Here is a 24,502-nt window from a genome sequence, read left to right as displayed (position 1 = left end):
ATATTGTGTTCTATTGCTATAAAAACATGGAACCTACCCAAAAAAAGATTAGAGTTTAGAGAAAGATTAGTCTCTTCTTTCATCAGGAAAAAATAGTATATTTCTCTCTGTTTCTGTTTTGCAGCAATTAGCATTAGAATATAGCTAAATTTGATCATTATTCACTAATCTGTTTAAAACACTGGGGATTTTATTTTGCAACATGGCCCTGGTTGATCTCTTATACTCTGCTGTCACCTGCAGGCCGTTTTAGCTTTAAGCGTTCTCTTCAGTTTGACCGGAATTGGTGAACCGTGTACTTGAGCATACAGAAGAAGGCTTTGATGCTGCCTATGAACTGAAGAGAACGCTTAAAGCAAAAATGGCCTGAGGGTGGCAGCAGAGTATAAGAGATCAACTCGGACCATATTGCAAAAAAGCTCTAGCATAAAAATAAAAATAAACGTATAAATGATGGTTTGGATATGCCCAGAGGAGAGATAATGACAATATTGGCAGAAGGATACCAAGTTTCCAAATGCCAGGCAGGAGGTCTCGAGGAAGACCAAAGAGGAGGTTTATGGATGTAGTTAAAGAGGACATGAAGGTAGTTGGTGTGAGAGCAGAGGATGCAGAGGACAGGGTTAGATGGAGGCAACCGATTCGCTGTGGCGACCCCTGAAGGGAAAAGCCGAAAGGTAAAAAAGAAGAAGAAGAAGAAGAAGAAGAAAAAAACGTATAAATATGTTTTTGGGGATCATGGCGATATTTTAAATTGAACTTTTTTTGTATTACAAATGAGTTAAAAACCATTTAACATGTAATCCAGCAGAAACTATAACTACAATTGCAATCATACTTGTCTAATCAATCATTAGTCAGTGTTAAGCAAGTCAGGTTAGAGCCGTAAACGCACAATCTATGATTGTTTACATTTTCCACCACAGTCATGTCGCCGTTTTCAGGGCTTGAGCCGATAAGCCTAAAATAATAAATAAATAAATGGTGTGAATTATTCACACAGCAGTTCCTACTCCCTACTGAGGTGCTTGTGATCAGTCGAGGTTGGAATCTGTTGCCTGAAGAGGTCGTCCATACCCGCAAGCACAGTGCACATCTGCCCATGTGTCATCGAGAGTCTTTTGAGGGGAGGGGGGGCATTTGTATGTTCTTCCTGATCTTGCCTGGGGTTCTGTCTGGATCCGGCAGCTTCCTCAGATAGTCCAGAAAGGTTCACTGAAGAGATGAAATCTATGAAACGTATCTTATTTATGAAACGTATGTAAAGTTTCTAGTATGTTAGCATGTAGCATGTTAGTGGTTCAGGTAAAGGAGCACGTTGTCAAACCCTTCAAGTGGTGCGAACATGAAGTGTTAAGTCTTGTCTTTATGCATTGTGAAGTTTGAGTTTGAGAGCGACACTTCACCGGAGGCTCTTCTATTTATACATTTAACACTTCCAAAAGTGTTTTAGCACATGTTAAAATTTGGGCGCAGCTTCATCTTTTTAAAGTCACGTCGTGTCTAGAATTTGGTAGGCGTGCCTATGGAGAAGAGACAAAAAAAAAAAAGGGCTCATGAGCCCGATGACCAATAACAATGCAGGGAGTCAGCCATTTTGGCCGTTTTATCTGATTGCGATTTCACGTCTCTCATGAGTACATTTGTTTTTTGTCATTCTATGCTTGGAAAAAGTAGCAATGTGACGTGTGCATTTCGCTAAAAACACACGGAATGAGTACATCAAAGACTTCCAAAATCCACTTCACAAATTCAAATACAAGAAAAAAATAACTATTGACTATTAAAGGCCATGATCTATTCTAAATAATGTTAAAAAAATTGTTTCCTATTCCTCAGAATTTCAACCTCTAAGAGTAAATATTCTCTAATTTCTGTTATGCTCCATGAAAACAGACAGACTATCTTTGTGTTGAATCAAAATCAAACATTTACAAACTTTACTGCTTGAACTCATTCACTTCCAGCCATTTTCACTGAAGCAACCCCCTTCGCTCCCAGCTGTTATTACTGGATTTTGACAGATTTAGCAAAGCCCACAGAATATTGTGTTCTATTGCTACAAAAACATGGAACCTACCAAACGAAAGATTAGAGTCTCTTCGTCGGGTATATTTGTATCTGTTTCCGTTTTGCAGCAATTAGCATTAGAATATAGCCAAGTTTCATCATTATTCACAAATCTGTTTCAAACTGTGGGGAAAAGAGCTTGTTTGCAACATGGCCCTGGCTGATCTCTTATACTCTACTGCCACCTGTTGGCCCCTTGTGTAATAACTACCATTGCTTCAAGCGCTCTCTTCAGTTCAGAGGCTGCATCAAAGCCTTCTGTAATGCTATAGCATAATTAAAAAAAAAAAAATCATTTAAAAACATATAAATACGTCTTTGGGATCATGTTAATATTTAAAGTACAACATATTTATGTTTTTAGGAGCAAATGAGTTACTTTGGAAAACATCGTTAGTTTTGCTTTTTTTCCTGACGTTATGGACCGAACCACTAAATGAATCTTGATGTTATCGAGTTTTCTGCACAGTCAATTTGAAATGTACTATTTTTGTATTTTTTATTGACAGGTGATTTGATGAATTAAATAATCGTTAGTTGCAGCCCATACTATAATTTGAAGAGGCTCTCGGACCAGATTTCCTATCGGCGATCATCATCTTACTAAAGCGTCCCAAAAATGTAATTTTTTCTGTAACCCATCTTCAAATTTTCAAAATTCTTGACACGTTGTCCTTCAGTTTGAACAACGACCTGGCTCAGCATTTGAACAGATCCTCATTCATGAGAACCCTCGTCCCGTTGATGTTGAGAGAGGACCATGTTCACAAGCCTATCCAGTGATCTCAATCAATGGAAGGAAATGTGATGGCGTTTACGCACATTGAAGTGACGTTTGACCAAACATGATCTTTTTCTACATCCGACACCCGCGAAGGTGTTTTTGCATGTGCTAAAAGCAAAGTCAGGCATGGCTTCTCCTTCCTCAAAGTCACGTCTTGCTCTTCTCAGCAGGGTTGAGTTAGCCGAGATCAAGGGCCGAGGGGTCTTGATGTTTGTTTATCAAGTGTCATTTCAGTCTTGAATTTGCGTGTGTGTGATGTTTGGGTGTGTTTCCCTCCCACCCAGCGGTCCTTGTCTCTGTTTGTGGTCCACAGGTCCTCCGCTGCTTTGTTCCTCCGCCTCCTCCTCCCCCGTCGAGCAGCTCCGGTACCCTCCCCCTTGCATTGCGGCCAATCAGAGCCAGGGGGGGTTGCTAGGTAACAGTACGGCTCAGCCAACCCGGGACTCTGACTCGGAGGATGAGTTTGGCCACGGTTCATTCTTAGTTAAGGCTGGCTCGGGGAACCTGTACGCCGCAGCTGCTGACGGTGAGTGGTTTCTCAACTCTACTTGCTTTCTGGAGGCCTGGCCTGGCTCGCCATCCCTCGCTCCCGGACACCTTGCTTTGTAGTTCGCGCAGACGGCTGTGGGCAAGAACATGGCCCCTCAGTTTTTTCTCCTGTCTGCAAGAAAGTTTTGGAGTCGATAAACAGCCTCAGGAAACGCCGGCAGGGGAGGTCTGCCGAGTTCAGATGTTGCTTTCAAAGAGATGGATGATTTTGATTCAGAAGGAGGGATTTGTCGCACTTGGCGGCGCAGTGGAGTTTTGGTTAGGACTCGTTTTGAGGTTGTAGTTTGAATCTCGCCTCCTGCCTGAGTGTGTGGAGTTTGTATGATTTCTTGCGTGGCTTGTAAAAACGTGCATGTTAGTTTCATTGATGGCTGACTTAATTGTCCACAGGTGAGAGTGTCTGTGTGAATGGTTTTCCGGCGACCAGTCCAGGGTGTTTGCAGACCCAGTGTGTTTGCAACCCAACACACGCTTAGGACCGCCTCCTAATTTGAATAGACAGTCCTGACAGTATTTAATTTTTTTATTATATTTTTTATATTCGTTTTTATTTTCACTTTTATTCAATTATTTATTTATTTTTATTTTTGTATTTATTTTTACTTATTTATTTATGTAGAGATAAAAAAAAAATCCATTTATATTAATTTTTGTATTGAATTTTTTGTTCCATTTTTATTTTAAATTTTATTCGTCATTTATTTATTTTTAGTTTTAATACAGACATGGCCGTGTTGAATGCCTCAACATTGCTCAATGCCTTAGTGGTAGAGTGTCCGCCCTGAGACTGGGAGGTTGTGGGTTCAATCCCTGGCCGGGTCATAGCAGAAGACTATAAAAATGGGACCAATTGCCGCCCTGCTTGACACTCAGCATTTAAAGGGTTGGAATTGGGGGGGGTTAGATCACCAAATGACTCCCGAGCGTGGCCCTTGCTGCTGCTCACCGCTCCCTCAGGGGATGGGCCAAATGCAAAGAACAAATTCCGCCCCACTTAGGTGGGTGTGACAATCGGTGGTACTTAATAATAATAATTAATAATAATTGTAAATGATGTCAAGTGTTAACCCGGTGAAAGACATGACTTTAATTAACAAATCAAACGCGGCCCCCTGGAGCCAGATTAACGCTTTTGAAATGCTCCCGCGCGATGCGTCGTTTAATACGCGTCGACTCCTCACCAAAGACGTCGTTCTGAAAAGTGCTGTCGACGTGCCAAAACGCGGCAAGCAAGCCGAGCCGCCCTAAGATGCATTACTGATGCTGATGAGAATGATTTGGCTTTTTGGCTGGGCCTAAAAACTAGAGCTGTCAAACGATTACATTTTGTAATCAGATGAATCACATTGTAGAATTTTGATGAATCAAAATTAATCACTTAATTTAAAATTTTATTAATCAATGAGTTAACGCTTTAACTTTGACAGCACTACTAAAAACTCAACAATATTTTGGTTCCTGTTGCAAATTTTAGGGGCCCTAAACATGACCCCTGCAAGCTCACTCATAGCACCCCCTGAAAAATTTCGAAATATCAGACGCTGACTCCACGACTCCGCTTGCTAAAGTCACATGACCAAACTCAGAAAACAGCTGAGCCGTGATTGGTCATTACCTGAGCCCTGAGCAACTGTGATGTCATTTTAAAACGGCTGGACTTTGCTGCTTACCTCATATTCCACAAACGCAATATTAAAGACATATTTTGAGTTTACTTCCCATTTAAAAAGCAAGCCTATATTCTTGAAAAATAATCCTTTGATTTGGAAAAAAAACTTTTAAGTTCCATACTCATGTATGCAGTGCTTAACTCATTTAATCCCAAAAATGTGTAAACATTTTTTTTAAATACGTTGTTGTTCGCTCCCAAAAACTTCCCCAAAAAAAGTTTTTTAGTTTTTTTAATGCAAGAGCATACAGAAGGCTCTGATGCAACTTCTGGCTTCAAGCAATGGTAGTTATTACAAAAAAAACGACCAGCAGGTGGCAGCAGAGTATAAGAGATCAGCCAGGGCCATATTGCAACAAGCTCTTTTTGACAGTGTTTTCAACAGGAATGTGAATATTGACGAAACGTAGCTATATTCTAATGCTAATTGCTGCAAAATGGAAACAGATACAAATATGCTTTTTTTTTCCTGATGAAAATCTTTTTTTTGGTTCCATGTTTTTATAGCAATAGAACACAATATTCTGTGGGCCTTGCGAAATCAGTCAAAATCCAGTAAAACAGCCGGGAGTGAGGGGGCTTGCTTCAGTGAAAATGGCTGGGAGCGAATGAGTTCATGAATGTATATTAGGCCACTTGTCCCAAAAACAAGAAACTTTTCCACAGCTTCTTTCAATTTCAATCTCTTCAATGACAACTTTCTCTCCTCTGCTGACAACACCAAATAAAATGCTCTCAATAATTGATCGAGTTCCCAACGGGTCGAATTACATCAAACTCCAAAGTGTCTCAGCTGCCCGCCTGCTCGGGAAGGAACACAAAAAAAAAAATGAAGCCCCCCTGGAATGAGTTATTAATCCCCCTGCAAATCTCCTCCTTAATTCCTCAAGAGGTGACACGGTGGCCATCTCGCCGTGACGAGGGGGAGGGGGGGCAGGCAACAGCGGTCATAATACTCTTTTCCACGGCAGATTGCCCACCTAACAATACGGCCGCTTTGCATAGGTAAAGCAGTTAGCTTAGCCTCGGGGCTGTCAGGAGGATGACAGCAGCGGTGGAGCGAGGAGGACTTCTTCATTGCCACCTTTTAGTTCCACATTCCTTTTCGGATACCAACAGCTAGCGTGTCATGCTAAATGCACTTTTCTCTCCGGGAGAATACAAACAATGGCCGACGGGAGGAAGGAGTTAATTACGATCACAAAGGAGATCAGAGGAGCCCCCGCGTTGTTTTTTTTCTTTTCCCGCCATACCACTCATTAAGCCAGCTAAAAGTTGCTGCATTGCAGCACATCACATGCGAGAGCGCAGCCATCACTTTGAAACGATGCAGCCAAGCCATGAATCAATTGTTGTAATCGTGTTTGTCGCTTATTGTTTAATGAAATGATTGAACAAGAAGCCTGTGTTCAACATTTGTCTTGTGAGTACTTAGTGTACCTTTTTTTTTTATACTTCCCGATTCCTCAATGAAAATGCCGTTTAATATGGCCTCAGCATGCACTGAAGCTTGTTTCTTCCCCTCCCAAAAATAAAAATAAAGTCAGCCCCTGAAGCCAGTTTCATTTGGCCACATGAAATTTGAGAGGCATCATCTATCATGAGTGCCACAAAAAAGTCTGAACAATCCGTGCTGTAAAACAAATTCTTTCTGGAATCTGTTTGGAAAAAAAGTACATAATGACTTATTTTTTGTTTATACAACCATTATTTAATATCACATGATATCTCTCTGACATTCTCAGTCAAAACTGAGCATTTTTGTCACCCGAGCATGCATGGGAACTTTCTTGGCGTAGTAAGCGTTGTTTATACGTCGTTATTTCAAAATGGATCCCCTGAAGCCTCTTTAAACTTTCAGTTTTCTCTGAAGCGGCACTTTTTGACCAATGCTGGCCATTCCAAAGACAAACTTTTGTCTTTTGAATTTGTGTCCGACTGCTTCAAATTTGGAATTGCGTCTGGGAGAAGACCTCGCTGGTTATGTCTGTCCAAAATGCGCATGACCAAGACGTGGGCAGCATGAAAATCGTCTGTTTTTGTCCTTATTTTTCCACTCTCTGGACTTAAACAAAAAAAGATAAATCAGTCCTATTGTATCTGGTTTTCAGAAAAGAGTTAAAAAAAAAAAAACTATTTAATTCATATATTATAAAAGGTACCCCGACTGTCATGACATGTTAGCTCTATATGATTTATTTGGTTGTTACTAACATAACCATGTGATACATTTTTCAAAAATCATTTCCAGTTGAATACGTTTTGTAGAAACTTGATTTGGACGTACGCCACCATTGTTATTTACGTAGCAAAGCATTCAGTGCGTAGCGTTGCTTTCTGCCGAGCAATGTGAAACGCCTCGTAGCGTTCCTAAAGGGACGATCAAAACTCTTGACGAGAGCACGGCGTGGGGGGGGGGGGGGGGGGGGGGGGGGGACTCTCCTGATCGCATGTTGCTTCTTTAGGAACGCTACGCAAACTTACCTTGCTTTCTTTATAATCGTTTCACAATGCTCGGCAGAGAGCCGCCGCCATTCTACGTCACTACGCACTGAATGAGTTGCGACGTAAATAACAATGACGGCGTACGTCCAAATAAAGTTTTTTCACAAAACGTATTAAACTGTAAATGATTTTTGAAAAATGAATCTCATAGTTATATGTTAGTAACAACCAAATAGATAATATAGAGCTAACCTGTCATGACAGTCAGGGTTCCTTTTAACAAACGAGAATATTCCAGATGACCAAGAATATACACACATTTTAAGAAAACACAATTTCTAGCAAACACTTGATATGTACGAAATTATTAGGTACGCCCCATTTTCCAAGTATTGAATGTTTATCAGCGTTTTTTGTTTTTTTTAGAGTTGTTATTTTTTTTAGAGTTGTTATTTTTCCCCAATGCCTTTCAATGGGCGTCATTTCAACGGGCCAATCTGTGGGGGTCAGAGGTTCCAAATCCAGGTTGAAAAAGTAAAAACCCTGCCACAGTTTGGCTTTAGCCCTAGGTGCTAGCTAGCGAGCTCTCTAGCTAGCTCCCCGGGTATTCGGTTACCTGCTAGGGAGCTAGCTAGCTAGCACAAGGATGTTAAAGCCAAACTGTGGCAGGGTTTTTACTTTCTGGACTGGGATTTGCCAACCCTGGTGGGAGTTGACTGTGCAGTAAAAAGTTGTTTAAATAAATATATTAGGCCATCACCATCTTTTTTTTTTTTTCTAAACAATCCAAAATCTTGAATTGTGTAAAGCCTAGAAGCTTATGTGTCCAGTGAAGGTTTTGTTCGAAAGCGAAGCTAAAAAGCTCCTTCTGTGTCTCCGATGTTTTTACGGTGCACCAACAGGCGATTAAAAAGCCAGACAAGAGTAGGGGGAAATAATTTTTCATTATAGGTTTTTAATTGTCAGTAAACAAGATCACAGTCTGTGTGCTGCACTGCAGAGCAGGTGGCTTTTTATCACATCGCATCACGCTTGCCCGAGGTCATCTCCGAGCCCACGTGCAGGATTTAAGTGTTCCGCAGGATTTCGAGGTAGGTAGCTAAATAAACCTGAAAGGATGTAGTGTGGGTTTTCTTTTTCGCCCCCCCCCCCCCCCCCCCCCCTTCCCCGCCACCTTCTTCTTGGTTTCCCTGGGAGGAACCCGCACGGCTGCAAGGCTGATGAGGCCTGCTCGCTGGAGCCTGCAGTCCCTTTTGTGGCTGTGGGCTTTCTCCGAGGCGCTTCCTTCCCGGGGAGGCTGCCAGCGGGAGCCCCCGGCCACCGCATCTGAGACACACCGGCCTCCCTCTATTAGCATCTCTTAATGCTCAGCAGCAGGGGGGGCCGGGCCTCTGAGGGCTCTCAATGCAGCTGCTGGAGGGGAAAAAAAATCCAAATAAAAAAAGGGACTCGCCCGCCCTCCAGCAGCTCGCACCTGACCGGGCCGGAATGCTGAGCCGTGCATGCTCAAGTCCTGGGGAGATTTCTCTGTGTGTGTTGGGGGGGGCTGCAAGAGAAGTTAACTAAGCTCTCAAACTGCTTCGTCATCCCCCTATGTATTTTGTTTCATGAATAAAGTCTATCCATCCATCCATCGGCCATTTTACGATCGGGAGCTAGAAATTTGAAATAAGAAGAATAGAAAGTTGCCATGACTTTCATGCAGTTGTAAGTAGAGCTGTGAATTGCCTAGTACCTGGCGATTCGATTCGTATCACGATTCATAGGTCACGATTCGATTTGATACCGATTAATCCCGATACAAATCTAAAAACTGCAAATATTGGAAAAAAATTTTTTTTACTCAAATTTAGAAAATACTAATCAGTAAAATTTGAATGAAAATGTATCAATTTATCTGAAAATTCAGGCTTATAACTGAGCCACTGCATTTAACAAGCAGGGTTGCAGTCTGTTTCAAGTTTGAACAGCACTGAAATAAAATATTAAGGCTTAATGTTCCATTAATAAAACTTTCTTCCATGCTCAATGTGTGAATCCTAACCCTAAGTAAGATGTTTTGTTGAATATTCCCATAAAAATTGATGTTTAAAAATCGATTCGGCCGCATATCGAATCGATTCGAGAATTGCGCGCTGTAATATCGCGATATATTGCCGAATCGATTTTTTTTAACAGCCATAGTTGTAAGGAAAAATACAATATTGAGATATATAGGTCTTTCTTTAAAATGATCTGTCACCGGGTTTTTTAAAAAAGTTTTTTTTGTGGTATCTGTACTTGGTATCTGTGACTACCCAAGAGTTGAGTACTCGCATTGGTAATCGGTCTGAAAAAAAAATGGTATCAAACATCCCTAATTAAAAAAAATACTGTTGTTGTTGTAATGTTCTTCATTCATCAAAATGGCTGACCTCAGGAAAAATGTAGATTCTGTGTGGCCACACGTCCAAAAAACATTGAAAAATAGACTTCCTTGTTGTTGTGGACATGACATAAATATCAAGATGATGTCATTTAGTCTGGGCTTCAAAGGCCGCGTTTCTCTTGATGTCTTCTTGTTGTCAGTGGAGTGCGGCCGGCAAACAATTTGTCCTCTTGCATTCTTGTCAGTGCACAGCAAGCGTAGCTAATGCTCTTTGCATAGCGACATATCTTCTTCTTCTTTTTTTTCCTGACACAAATTGAGATGCATCACGTCCATGGCATGATGATCGTCGACCATCTGCGCCCCCCCCCATAACGAAATATAGGAGCCCTCCCTGATGGATTTGCGGCAGACGGACGTACAGAAAGCCGCGCGCATAACCACTCGTCTTGTTTGGACGGTGACAGGAAATCCATGCGTTCTCGGGAGAGCAGCGGCGGGCATCTGCTGGCGGCCGTGCTAATGGCTCAGGATAGCAAAGAGAAGCTCAATATAGATAACATTACAGTGAACCCCTGTTGATCGTGGGAGGATGGATGGATTGTTTTCCCCCTCCCACATTCTCTGAACACGTTATATTGATCAAAACATGCTTACAATCATGTTTAAAAAAAATAAAAAAAAAGTATCACCACATCATCACCACCACCGCTAAACAATCGGAATCATCTTTATTGGCCAAGCATGTTAAAAAAACACACAAGGAATTTTCTCTAGAACCTTGTGCCACTTTAGATTATGGCTTTAAAGCAAACATGGTGAAGCGGCATGCAGCTGCTATGCTGCACGCAAATGGATTAAGTATAAAAAAATTAATAATTCATGTTAAAAACTAGGGCTGGGTATCAGTTCGATATTATTTATGGAACATCAATTCTTCTTAAATATCAAATTATCATGATAGAAAACTCCACAAACATTAAATTCCAAATAAAATTTTGCAGAGGCAGTAACTGATTAAATGATTTATTTATGAATGAAAATAACACGTTATAATCACACAATGACATCAGCATGGATGAGATAAAAGTGTTTTCATAATTCAAATTCAATAATTGTAAAAATAAGTAGAAAAAATTCTGAATTGTCATAAAGTGCAATAAGGCAGGTCTTTCATAAATATAAGAAAATAGTTTTAAATTCATGCGAACAGTAAATTTCAAGAAAACAGTAAGATGCAAAAAGAAATGGCCTTTAAATTTCTATTTTCTTGTTAATTTATGGGAAAAAAGAGATTAAAATAATCGATTCATGGTTTTATGAATCGATATCATGCTCGGAAAGGAATACATGTATATCGATTTTTTGATTTTTTTTAAACCCAGCCTTATTAACTCATTCACTGCCATTGACGGCTACAGACGTCAAAAATTAATTTAAACTATTTCTATTAGTTTAACATTTTTTTCCACTTTTGTCAACAAGAGTGTGAAAACCTTCATATTTTATTGTACATTTAGAACAGATATAAAACTTGTGATTAATCGTGAGTTAACCAGTTAAGTCATGCGATTAATTACAATAAAAAAAAAAATCCATTTTAATAACCTTTTTTTTTATCGCATCAGGCGATTAATTTTTTTTTAAATTAATCACATGACTTCAATAATTAATTCACGATTAATCACAAATTTTATATCTGTTCTAAATGTACAATATATATATTTTTTTAGGTTTTCATACTCTTAATAAAAGTAGAAAAAGTGTAAAACTAATAGAAATAGTTCAAATGAATTTTTGACGTGGAATGAGTTAAGAACTATGCTTTTTTTTTTCCCTCATTCCTTTGACTAAGGTCCCTCCAAATATGTCTCATGTAAAATCAGTCCATGGCTAAAAATAAAAACAGTTGAAAAATATCACTGACATCACCGATTAATCAACTTTGACTCAACTTTCATCACATTATAGTAAAAAAAATATATAAAATCTTTAGTCATTAAATTTCTTACGTGTAACATTTCCTTTTTATTGTTCTGAATCATCAAAATACATTTGTTCTCGTTTTGCTCTCCCCGGTAAGCGTGCTTGGCAACATGTTATTTGTCACATCTAAAGCACTACAATTAGTAATGCAGGCCAGCACAGCGGTAGAGCCACCGTGTGTTTGTTCGCTCTACGACGAGTCCGGGAGAGACGGCTGCTATTCCCGCACGGAGCTTCCCGGCGGACTCGTCTAATGGTGTGGCAAAGAGTGGGCTCGGGGCGAGCCGGCAGAAAAGTGTTGCTTGACTGCCTTCATGACAAATTCTATTTGTATTTTATTTTTTTATTTTTTTATATATATATAGTATAGACAAATACTACTGGCCTGGAAATAGTGCAGTGGTGATTAGCCATAGGCGCTGCAGAGCTAAGCGAGATGTAATGATTTATTTAGGAGGCCCATAGCTTTTGATTAATGTTGTCCAATCCAATGGTTCACACTCGGGGGAGGGCGGGGGAGGGGTGTGGGTGGGAGAGGGGTGGGTGTTCGGTATGTCACGATGTTTGGTCTCGGAGCCTGTGACCAGTACACGTTTTCTCACATCATAGCCTGATTTCTGTGTAGTGTGCATTAGAGCTGCCAAAATTAATCGATTAATTGACAAGTATCAAATTAATCAACAACTAATTTAACTCATTCAAACCCAAAAACGTATAAATAAATATTTTAATACTTTGTCCTTCACTCCCAAAAACGGATTTATACATGTTTTTTTTTTGTTTTTTTTGCTAGAGCATACAGAAGGCTTTGATGCAGATTCTGACATAAAGAGGTGGTTTAAAGCAATTGTAGTTATTACAAAAAACGACCAGCAGGTGGCAGCAGAGTATAAGAGATCAACCAGGGCCATGTTGCAACAAGCTCTTTTTCCCCAGTGTTTTCAACAGGTTTGTGAATAATGATGAAACTTAGATATATTCTAATGCTAATTGCTGCATGGAAACAGATAGAAATATACTTCTTCTTTTTTTTCCTGAAGAAAGAAGAGACTCTAATCTTTCTTTTGGTAGGTTCCATGTTTTTATAGCATTAAAACAGAATATTCTGTGAGCCTTGCAAAATCAGTCAAAATCTAGTAAAACAGCCAGGAGCGAAGGCGGTTGCTTCAGTAAAAATGGCTGGGAGTCATTGAGTTAATAATTGAGTTTGGAGACATTCTTTAATTTAAAAATGTCGAAAATCCTCTGATTTCAGCATATCAACAGTAATTGTTTACTGCCAGCTTTTTTTTTTTTTTTACTTTGGAAAACAATGACCGAACCGGTAACATAGTACAACATAAATCCCCCCACCCCTATTTTTTTAATCACTATATGAATATGAAGTACGAAATAAACACCAATCACTAGTTAATAAAGAGTAATCAGGGAAAAATTCAAATTCATCAGATTAGTCGATTAATCGATTGAGTAATCAATCGATTAATCGATTCTTAAAATATTTGATCGTGACAGCACTATGTGCGCGCACGTGCATCATTTCAAGAAATGAGGCAAATCAGCTGTTGCATTGTACTTTTGCACGTTAGCATTTTTACTACTGCGACCACCACTTTGTAGCCCCCTTTGTACCATTACTGCCACTAACAGCAACCTTACTACGACCACTGCCGCCACCTGAAATATTGTTTCTGTTGAAAATGTAAAAAAAAAAAAAAAATCAAATAAAGAATTGAGATAGCAGTTCCTGTTTTCTCAAATAAAATTGAATGAATGGCGCAATTCGGTGTAATAACGCCGTGGCGGTATTGTGTGGGAGATGACGACTTAATGCACGCTATCCATGCCTGAGTCCAGAAGCTGTAATTCATGTATGTGCTTGTTGCGCGTCCCACATGTTGTGTGTCAGTCAGCGTGTGGGGGAGGAAGACGTTTGCGCTAATGAAGTGCATTAGCTTAATTACGGGCCCAGAGAAGCGTCAGCGGCGCTCGGACTGACGCGCGCATCTGCCGGAAAGAAAAATGGAAAAAGTGCCTTTCTTCACACTCAATGCTGGAGAAGAGCTTCTGTTTGCTAAAAGCATGTGAAAGTTTTGCCCTTTGTGGTCCAGTCGGCATCCTCGCTTTCTCTCAGATAACTAATGAATCGCCTTTTCTTTTCAGCCAGTCAATAGACAACCATTCTTTTTTTTTTCTTTTTTTTTGCCGTCTTTTTGAACGATTGCGGCGAAGTGACGTCGGCGAGGCTTGGCTTTGTTTTCAGACGTTAGCCTTTTGCTTTAAAAGAAATGGCTCGAATGAAAGGAGAATGAGTGTACAGTCGTTATAAATATACAATTATTACATGTTAAATTTGTAAAATAATTTAGGAAATAATTTAATACAATTATATTCATTGAAAAAAAAAAAAGACTATGTATTTTTTTGGTTTAATGAAATTAGCAATGAAGGAGAAAGAGTCATGTCTGTCTTTTTAGCTACACTGGATATAAAAAGTCTACACACCTTTTCAAATATCGTCCAAGAGCCACGATGAATCATTTCAAAACTTTTTCCACCATTCTTGTAACCTGTGCAACTGAATTGAAAAATGCAGGGAATTTTGAACAGTTCAGTAGGGCTGCTTGATTATGGGAATTTTTTTTTATCACGATTATTTAAACTATTATTTATTTTTGGATACAAAACAAGATCATGTTTAAGCATTTAAAAATATTAAGACCAATTACAAAAAAAATAAAAACACTATCATTTTTTAAGTTCCTTTTGGACCAAACAGAATTTATAATAATATTTATGTATTTATTTATTTATGTTGGAAAAAACTTGTGCAATAGGACAATCATTTATTTATTTATTTTGGGTACAAAACAAGAAAATGTTTAAACGTTAAAAAAACAAATAAAAAATATTAATAAAATTTTTTTTTGAAACACTATAATAATTATGCAAGTTCCTTTTGGATGAAACAAAATTTATTAAATTAGTGATTTAACATTTTTAAAAAGGTGCAAATGTATAAATTAAAACAACTCAAAAATTATTATTAATAATCTTCTTTTTTTTTTACGATTATGCTGGTTTTATAATTGTGGAGTGTATTTATTGAAATTGTATTTAAATTTCGATTAATTGGGCAGCCCTAGCAGTCAGTGTTAGCGCAAACACTTCAGGCCTCTGCTAGAAAGCAAAATAACATCAGGAAAAAGCCTACTAGAACAGCTGCACTTTATTCACAGTGAATCTGAAGCCCTTCAAATGGTGGCAGGCGTGTGCTGACATTTGCGTCATCATGTTTGTTCATTAAATAAGATATGATATTCATCCATGCATGTGTGTCTTATGTACCATGTTAGCATAATCGTATTAGCGTCGTTTTAGGCAGGTCATCCCCCAAAACTCACGCCGGTCCCCTTTCTTTTTTTTCTTCTTTTTTTTCCACGGCATCTCCGCACCGGCAGCCGAGCTAATTACAAGGGAAGCGCCCCGTTCGGCCATCTGTCGACGCGACACTAACGTGATATACAGTAGCGCTCCCCCCTGCAAAACACTCTCCTTGTCTGGGCTCCCGACCATGAAATATGTGGCACTGAACCGGGTTCAAAGCCGAGTGGGAAGGTAAATCAGCGCCCGGTGCACTCTTTGCAGATGGCCAATGAAAGATGCACATTATAAATCTAAACGAGCCTGTCGCTCGCTAGTTTATGGCGTCCGGGTTCTATCTCTGGCTTTTTTTTTTTTTTTTTTTGCCTGCTCGTCATAAAAGACTTCAAAGTGTTTGAGCAAGAAAAGCGACGACGCCAGATGACTAAATGCTGTTTTTATTGTTTGGTTGTGTTTATTCGAGTGGCACTTTCTACTTAGACTTTAGCATACACGCAACCATGACGTCCTTTAATTTAACATTTTTTTTCCATCAATCCATTTTCCATTCAGATCTGTTGAGGGTCGCAGGCTTGCTGACTTGGAACACCCGCGTACTGTTTTAAAATGCCGCTCCAGATTCCCTTTCTTCGCCAATGCCATCGTTGCATTGCCGAGCAAGCAAAATAGCTTTGAATGAGAATAAACAAAAACTTGAAAATTCCCGCAGAGATTTTGAACGAGACTGCTGAATCTTGAAAGTTTGAAAATTGTATTTGATGAACAGTTTCATGTTGGATTGGTTAGAAATGGTAAAAAAACAAAAAAGAAATTTGAGGAAAAAATCCCAATATTTGTATTTATTTATTTATTTATTATTATTATTTTCTTTTTTATTATTTTAATATTGGGCTTTTATTTTGAAACTTTGAGAAAAAAAAAAGGAATAAGCGGAATGGTTAAAGGTTTGCACAGTTAAAATCAGGCAAAATTTGTAGAAATGAAAGGGGGGGGAATGTTTAGTTTGGGCTTTTATTTTGAAATTTTGAAAAAAAGTGAATAGGAATTAACTGAATGGTTAAATGTTGGCACAGTTAAAATCAGGCAAAAATTTTGAAAATTAGATGGAGGTGGGAACTAAATTATAATGTTGGGTTTTTATTTTGAAATTTGGGGAAATAAATAATTAAAAGGAATGAACTGACTACTGGTACAGCTTTAAGTTGGAATGGTAAAAAAAAAGGACATTATATAGGATAAAATCCACAAAATTTTAAATCGGGACTTGTATTTTGAAATAAAGAATGTAATAGCAATAAAGTGAACAGTTAAATCTGTCAAACACTGAAAATTAGAAGTATAACCCCCAAAATTATTTTAAGCTTTTATTTTGAAATTTTGCCCCCAAAATGAGAAGAGTGTCATGAAAATCACCTCCGTCGGTGAAGGCACGCGAGAGCAGTGTGGAATGGAAGGAAGGAAGTTGGATGAACTCAACATTTCAAGACTTTGCTGTGCTAATTAAGATTGTGGCCATTAATGTAAATAATTTTTAAAGTTATTCCAATTTAAATGACAGTTTTAGCCCCCACGCCCACCACCCCAAATAAATGCAATTTATTATTTATTTATTTTTACAGTGAATGAACTCTACAAGCCACACAAAATGTCTGCACCAAACCAAAATGGCCGACTTTTTTTTCATGCATTGGTCCTTGAGACTTTTTCGTGCGTCCTGTTATGATGGCCCTGTTTACCCAATTTTGTGTTAATGGGTAATATTGATGTCGGAGGCTGTTTTGCTTTTTTTTGGAGGGGATTGAGTTTTAATCTTAATTCCCAATCTTAAATTGGATGCCAGTGTAATGCATTTTTTTTTTTTAAACGTATCATTGCAAATACCTCGATTTGGTTTGAACGCATTTCCCTCGCTTTTGCCTTCCAGACGCCGTCTTTCAGAACCACCCTCGGCTGCGCACGCCGCCCCTGCCGCTGTCCCACTCCTACTCGCCCAACCACCTTCAGCACCATGCGGCCTCCGTCAACTCTTTGAACCGGGGCAACTACACGCCGCGGAGCAACCCCAGCCCCGCGCCCACCGACGGCGGCTCTTCCGCGCCCCCCGACGGCGGAGCCCCGGATGCGGGCGGCGCCCCGGACAACTGGCTGCTCAACAGCAACATCCCGCTGGAGACCAGGTAGAGTGCGGCGCCGTTTCCTTGTCGACAGATACAGGACGGAGTTTTAAATACAATCTTATTTTTTTTAAACAACAAGAAAATAAGTAATGGGAAGAAAAGGAACAGAAAAGGAACATTTGACTTGGCAAGATTTAGCATAGCCAGTGATAACATTTAAATCGCTAGTTCTAAAATATCTTGGTTGTACAGTATCTCATAAACATGAGTACATCTTTCATATTTCTGCAGATATTTAATTTTATGTTTGTCTATATATTCCGCTCGTTTCATTTTTGCGTTGCCTACGTACGGAAGAGGATTAGGGCCTGTCAAGTGAAAAGAAAGGGTTGGCAGGATTCTCACTTTAAAGTGAGAATTTTGACTTTATTCTCATAATTCAGACTTTAAAGTCAGAATTCTAACTTTATTCTTTATTCTCGAAATTCTGATTTTATTCTCAGAATTCTTACTTTAATGTGAAAATTCTGAATTCTGACTTTATTCTTTATTCTCCAAATTCTGACTTCAAAGTGAGAATTCTGAATTCTTGCTTTATTCTTTATTCTCAAAATTCTGACTTTGAAGTGAGAATTCTGCCAAACTTTTTTCCTTTCTCTTCACTGGCCCTAATCTGCTTCCGTACGTCCGTGTCAAACATAATCCAATTTTAACATGAACAAGTCACATGGCACTGTGCTCAATTTGACATTTTCACTTAGGGGTGTAGTCACTTTTGTTGCCAGGGCTTTAGCTTTAGTGGCTTTAACGTTGTCCCATGAAAAAATGTAACGAAATATCTGGTATATAATAATATCGGGTTTACTTCACTTTTGTGCGATACTGTAATTCTATTAGTTATCTTGGCAGACAAAGAACGAGCATATTTTGCCTTGATTTTCATTTCGTGACATTTGAATGATTTATGACACTCTAGAGCTAACAAGAAGCAACGCAATGCGGTCAGCCAGGATGTCAAGGCTGACCATAACAAGAGAAGAGTGCTGCTTTTGGACCTTATGTTTTTGTGTTGGTAACCGTGGCGACGCGGCCGGATCTCAATTATAATCACCAAGTGAAAAGCTCCGGCAACTTGTATTTGCGGCGCGTTAATCAGCCGGCGTATGGCGGCGCGGCGCACGTTCATCGACGGGATGCTTTTGCGTCAAGTGCGTCCGTTCAGTGTCGTCGGTGCTAATGTAGCTCTGCTCTCATTATTATGAGCACGCCCCAACCAAATCAAACGGAGCGAACGCTCGGCGTGTGATGGCTTCCTTCGCCTTGCCTGATTAATCAATGTTTGTTATTGTGGATCCTCCCGGAACGGGATCTGATCACTGTATTTAACATTTAGAACAGCTTTGGACTCAAGTATGTTCTAATTCTCCTTTATATGACAGGATAAGTTGGCCAGTTTTGAAGTTTTGGGGAAATTATTTATAAACAGTAAAAACCAAAGTATACCGATTATTATTAGTCAAGGATGCCGATAACCGATATTTGGAGCTGATATTCATTTTCACTAAAAGGGAATATATTGGCATCAAAATTTGGAAAAAATACAAACTCCAGCTCTTTTGGGTGGGTTAAAGCATATGTTTATTGAGCAACTTTAAGGGTTCGTAAAATATTGGAGTTTAAAAAAAAAATCTTACTCAATAGGCATCTTTGTTTTAAAAATCGGACAAAAAGTTCTGGGATCTCCCAGAGATGGTAGCATGTTTTCAAAATTTAAATACAAACTTAAACAATAGTTTTCTACAATAAATAAAGTATTCAAAAATTCTAGAATATCTGAAGTACTGTATTACATTTTTACTTATCTTAGTTTTAATTTCAAACAAAAACAAAAGGTGCGAGAGACTTCCCAGGGTCACCAGCATCTGTGAAAATTTTTATAAAAATGTATAATAATTTAAAATAGTTCCCACTTTAACAATTTTTTTAATGGATCTATTATCAGCCATATGATTATTCAAAATGGCCGATGCCGATATTCGTTAAAATGCTGAATATCAGCGCCGATAATTGGCCTATTCCTAAAAAAAAACATCAAAAAAAATATCAGGCCCATCAAGTGCACTTTTTTATTGTAAAAATAAAAACCCTTTTCCAAAACGTTGTATGCTAACAAGCTAGCTGATGGCATGACAATGGCCTCGGAATCAAAATGTGAATTCCGCGGCGTTCGGTCGCATTCCAATCTGGTGGCACCCAGTCCCGTCTTCTTTCTTTTCTTTTTTTTCCCCCCCCACGAGCGCAGGTATCTATGCTCATTAAAAGTTGGATTCCTTGCCCATGAAAAGACTTCAAAAGCAGGACTTTTCTCTTGGAGCAGCAGCCTTGTCGCATGCGGATGCTCCTTTTCCTCCATCGTTGTTTGCGTACGGAACAGACGAGGAGGCCGAGCGGGGAAACTTGAGCGCGGACCGCAAATGTGCAACAACCCCATCATTAAGGCTGCTTCCTCGTGTGAACGCAATCGTAGTGACAAGCTGCTTTTGCAAATGTCGTCCCCGCAAAGCAACAGCAGTGCTACCCACCCCCCCCCCCGTGTCTCCAAATGTCCCCAGAGTTTCCTTTTATGTCACCTATTTGCCGCATGTATCCTGCTTCCACTTTGTTGCCATGTTCCGTTTGTCGCCTTTGTACACCATTACCCAACGTCCTTCACCTTTGTCCCTGGTGTCTTCCATGTTCTTCTCGACGGCGTTGACCCCGTGTACTCCAATGTTTTCCTTAGTGTCTTCCATTTGTCACCTACTTTATGTACCCTATTACACGAGGTCCTCTGTGTTCCGTTCATCTTATCTTTACCCCAGTAAAGAGTACGTCCCTCGTGTTCTCTTCGTCCCTCGTATCTTCCATTACCAGTTCAGTACCCTTCATCTTTGTCCCTTGTCTTTCATTATCATCCGTCGTCTGTGTATCGCTTCACCTCATTTACGTGCCCTTTGTTAAAGCGTGTCTTGGCCCAAGTGTCTCACGTGATCTGTTGGCCCAAGGGTTGAAGTGACGAGTTAACTTTACTACTCCGCAATGGCCAGGGTTATTATACTTTTGGATTGTTCATTTTAGTTTGTTATTATATAGTTTCGAGTTTTTAAATTTAATTATTTTTAATTAGTTTTCAGGGTGGTTCTGTTAGTTTTTATTAGTTTTAGTTTTTTTTTTTCATTCTTAGTTTTAGTTAGTTCTAGTTTTCTCTCTCTGTCTTTTTTTTTTTTTTTTTATTCTGCGCAATATGTAATAAACACCATGGTAAAAAGGAAAAAAGTAATGCATTTCTTACCTAGCGTTGCATTTCGCTGAGTTAAATGAAAATGCAGGCGAGTCAAGCCATTGGAGCCAAAAATAAGGCACGCAAAATTGTCGCAGAGGAGCGACGTCATCTGAAGATGCTTTTCTATTGGCTGCTGCTAGATGACATCACTTCTGTGTGACACACTTTCAAACCACTTTATTCTGGTTAATATACTTAAAATCATCCCCAAAGGCTCATGTATTAAATTAATTACCAAAGACTAAAACAAAGGACAGTTTCGCTATTATAGGTAGTTTTATAAACATAAAATGTAATTTCAAAGCATTTTCGTTTTTATTTTATTTTGTCAACCTTGGTAATGGCTGAATGTGATTGGATGAACCATTCAGTGGGCGGGGCCTGTGAACCTGAGGAAGGCGGGGCGAGTGCGCGAGTGATCTTATGTTTAGATGCGTGCACAACGAGTTGACGAATTACCCAAAAAATATCAATAATCAATTAATCTCTCATCACTTAAGTATCAAATACAAAAAAATCGGAAGTCGTTCAACCCCTCTGGTCACCCTTCATGTTCTGTGTCCCAATCTAGATCCTAGTACCATGACTCAAACCTTGTTACTTTATTTCCTTCACATATGTTTATACTATGTTCTAGGGGTGTGCCAAAAAATCGATTCTCATTTAGTACGATTCAGAATCGATTTTAAATGTCTCAAAATTGATTTTATTTAAATTATTTTATACTGTCTTGCCTTTGTGTGTGCCTTTATTTGGAGCGCTATTCATGTTGTACCCGGTTTGGCCACTGAGGGGCAGTGTGGTTCCACGCGGTCTAATACACTGTTAAGTTGTAGCCACATTAGAGAGTAGAAGGAAAAAGTTATTCCAATAAAAGTTTGTTTGTTTTTTCGGCGTGGAGCCGTTCTTTTGAGTGATAAAAGTGCCGCGAGTAGCGCGCTAATTAGCATTAGCGAGTCAGACTGGAGTAGATCATTACAATTCCTTGCACATCTATAGATTGAAGCAAAAATCATTGTCAATCAAATCATTTGGAAAAAAAAATCATTTGCAATCGAAAATCGATTCTGAATCGTATCGCAGACCCAAAAATCGTAATCGGATCGAATCGTGAGACATTCAAAGATTCCCACCCCTACTATGTTCTATGTTTTTTTTTTTTTCCTGATGTACCATATCAACCTACAGTATGTCCTTCATCTGTGTCTCTGTTATCTTCCATGCTCCATTTGTTACCCATGTTCCCTTATCACGTATGTCCTTGCTATTATCCCTTGGCTTCCATTGCCTTACATCCAAACAATTCTTTCTGCTTAAGAGTGACGGCTTAGCTGGGACGACGCACGGCTAGCAATAGCATTTAAAATCATTGCTCTACAGTCACCTTCAGGGTTTCCTACTTTCCTATTAGTGACACGTTGTTCTCTTCCAACCACAACCTTACAAGGAGCCAGAATACTCTAATGTTTATTAGAGAGGAGCAAGACGCTTGCAGAGAAGGGCAGGGCTCGTACAAAACCAGGTAGGCCAGTGTGCCCAAATGATGGGTGGAGGCTAATCCCACCTTTGTTGTAGTCGTCTTAGTCGTAGCAGTAGTAGTAGTAGTAGTAGTTCCTTAAAGTGTTCAATGTCCCACGCTGTCTGTCCTTGTTGAGCGGAACACTGTACTTTCTTTGTGCTCCCCGCACGCGCATCTCACCAGCGGCTTCATATCCATCTCTCCACCTGTGTGTAGAAACATAGCAAAGCAGGCATTCCTTGAGACTTTACAGGACAACCCCATTGAGATGGACATACTGGCGTCCGCGCGCCGCGACGCCGCCTACAACGACGGGTAGGTCACATGCTTGCCCCGCTTCTGTCGCTAATGCCTTGCGCTATGTTTCCATCAGACATTCTCTGCCTCTCGATATGCCATCGGTGTGTGTGTGTGTGTGTTTGTATTTGTGTGCCAGAAGCTCCGTCCGTCCCCATGTAGCCCTTAGGCGGATAATGAAGCGTAATCGCTAACTTAAGAGGCCGTGCAAAAACGGACCCCGCATGTCCGATTGTGAGGCAACGGAAGCACATTATTTTCTCTTGGACAATCGGTGAAGAAAAATAACGATACCTAGAAAGACTCTCAGTAGAGCATGGATCTCTGCCAAGGAGGAGAAGTAATGCCAGACGGCTGGAGATTGGTCCCTCGGGCTTAGCGGCGAGATTAATACTGTACAGAAAAGAAGCAAAGCACGAAACGCTTGCAAGGAAAGATCAAGTTGCTTTTGAGACGGTTCTGCTCCAGCCCTCTAGGTGGCAGTAATGCATTTCCCATTAGTTCCCAACCACAAACTTTTAACTCATTTGCTCCCAAAAACTTATAAATACGTTCTATTTTGAATGTTTTAAAATGATGTATTTGTACCTTCTTTTTTTTTAATGTTTTTTTTATGCTAGAGCATACAGAAGGCTTTGATGCAGCCTCTCAACTGCAGAGAACGATTGATGAAATGGTAGTTATTACAAAAAACGGCCAGCAGGTGGCAGCAGAGTATAAGAGATCAAACAGGGCCATGTTGAAAAAATCTCATTTGCCCACAACTCTAAAGAGATTTGTGAACAATGATTAAATTTAGCTATATTCTAATGCTAATTGCTGAAAAACGGAAACCGATAGAAATATACTTTCCTGATTAAAGAAGAGACTATATTATTTATTTTGGTAGGTTCCATGTTTTTATAGCAATAATAATAATAATCAGGCGATTGCTTCAGTGAAAATGGCTGGGAGTGAATGAGTTAATATAAAGTTTGAGTAATTTTGGCTCGAAATTACATTTATCATGAAGGTAAAAATCATCACATCCAAATTTTCACACCACACCCCAATTTGGAGTCCCGACACAGTGTGACGTAGTCCAGCATAAGTGGCTATAATCCACTTAACAAAATTCTTAGATCCGCACCTTTATCCCATTCCGAAACCAATCAGTTAATTGGATTTTACGCTTAAGTAGTTTTTAGTGTGCGAATGAAACGCTGGCGATTAAAGCTTGTTCTTACTCAGCGGTCAGGATTATAAAAGAATAAAAACAAACGGGATGCAGGACAAGTCTTAGGTACCCATGTATGGAATTTAACAGGAAGTTGGTCATATCTGCATGAAGCAGCCATTTTGAACGGATTCCGAGTTCATTTTTGACAAACTTTGACTTTAGAATTCACCCAAATGAGCTCCAATCAATAGAAGCCAATCTTTGCCAAGTTGCCTATAGTCTTTTCCCATAGATGTCGAGAAAAATAGCCATCATAACTCCTCAAGCCGCACCGCCGTGTGTCCGCCCCGCCCCTGTACTTAAAGGTAACACATGTTCCCAGCCACGTCCTTCGTGGCACGTCGTAATGTGCCGTTTAATCACGTCCGCCTCTTGTAAACGTGTCAGTAAAAGGGCCTTGACAGTGGCGCGCCCGCTTCTGATGGACCTGCTAGTTTGGCCCGTCTGATGTGGCCCCGGCGCCGTCCTCAAAGGACGAGTTGAATAGCCTTGACACGCACTCCTGCTCTTCCCGGGAATTACTCCCCCCCCCACGCGTTGCCGTGAATACGGAAAATAGAAGTTTGATTTAATATCGATTCGCTCAGCGGGCGTGGTCCGCAGGCCATGCGGTGCTGGGCTGAGGAGGGAAATAGAGCAAAAAATGTTGCATTGATCATCAGAGTCGCAGCTTGTGCTTCTGTCGACTTGGCAAAGCCCTCGTCTCGACCATGTGATGGATGCCGTTAGTAGATGAGTAAGCCCACAAGTTAACAAATAAACGTCTTTGGAAA

The 24,502-nt window shown here is 39.8% G+C and overlaps 1 protein-coding gene across 10 annotated transcripts in view; it reads left to right on the top strand.

Moving 5' to 3' along the window:
• The window catches only part of tenm4 (teneurin transmembrane protein 4), a 293,878-nt gene that overhangs the window by 151,515 nt on the left and 117,861 nt on the right, over positions 1–24,502 (top strand). For 4 of the 10 annotated variants that reach the window (XM_086079950.1, XM_086079953.1, XM_086079952.1 and 1 more), the window contains 4 exons: positions 3,168–3,380; positions 17,180–17,432; positions 22,142–22,216; positions 22,430–22,528. In XM_086079950.1, coding sequence (XP_085936076.1) covers positions 3,168–3,380; positions 17,180–17,432; positions 22,142–22,216; positions 22,430–22,528 — 640 coding nt within the window. The remainder of the gene's footprint in view (positions 1–3,167; positions 3,381–17,179; positions 17,433–22,141; positions 22,217–22,429; positions 22,529–24,502) is intronic. The other 6 variants (XM_086079957.1, XM_086079954.1, XM_086079960.1 and 3 more) reach the window with 4 other exon arrangements.

The sequence above is a fragment of the Leptonotus elevatus genome, chromosome 7 (assembly GCF_054856555.1).
Source record: "Leptonotus elevatus isolate MCC_2025b chromosome 7, RoL_Lele_1.0, whole genome shotgun sequence".
In the NCBI taxonomy this organism is placed as follows: Eukaryota; Metazoa; Chordata; class Actinopteri; order Syngnathiformes; family Syngnathidae; genus Leptonotus; species Leptonotus elevatus.
This window is presented reverse-complemented; position numbering and strand designations above follow the sequence as displayed.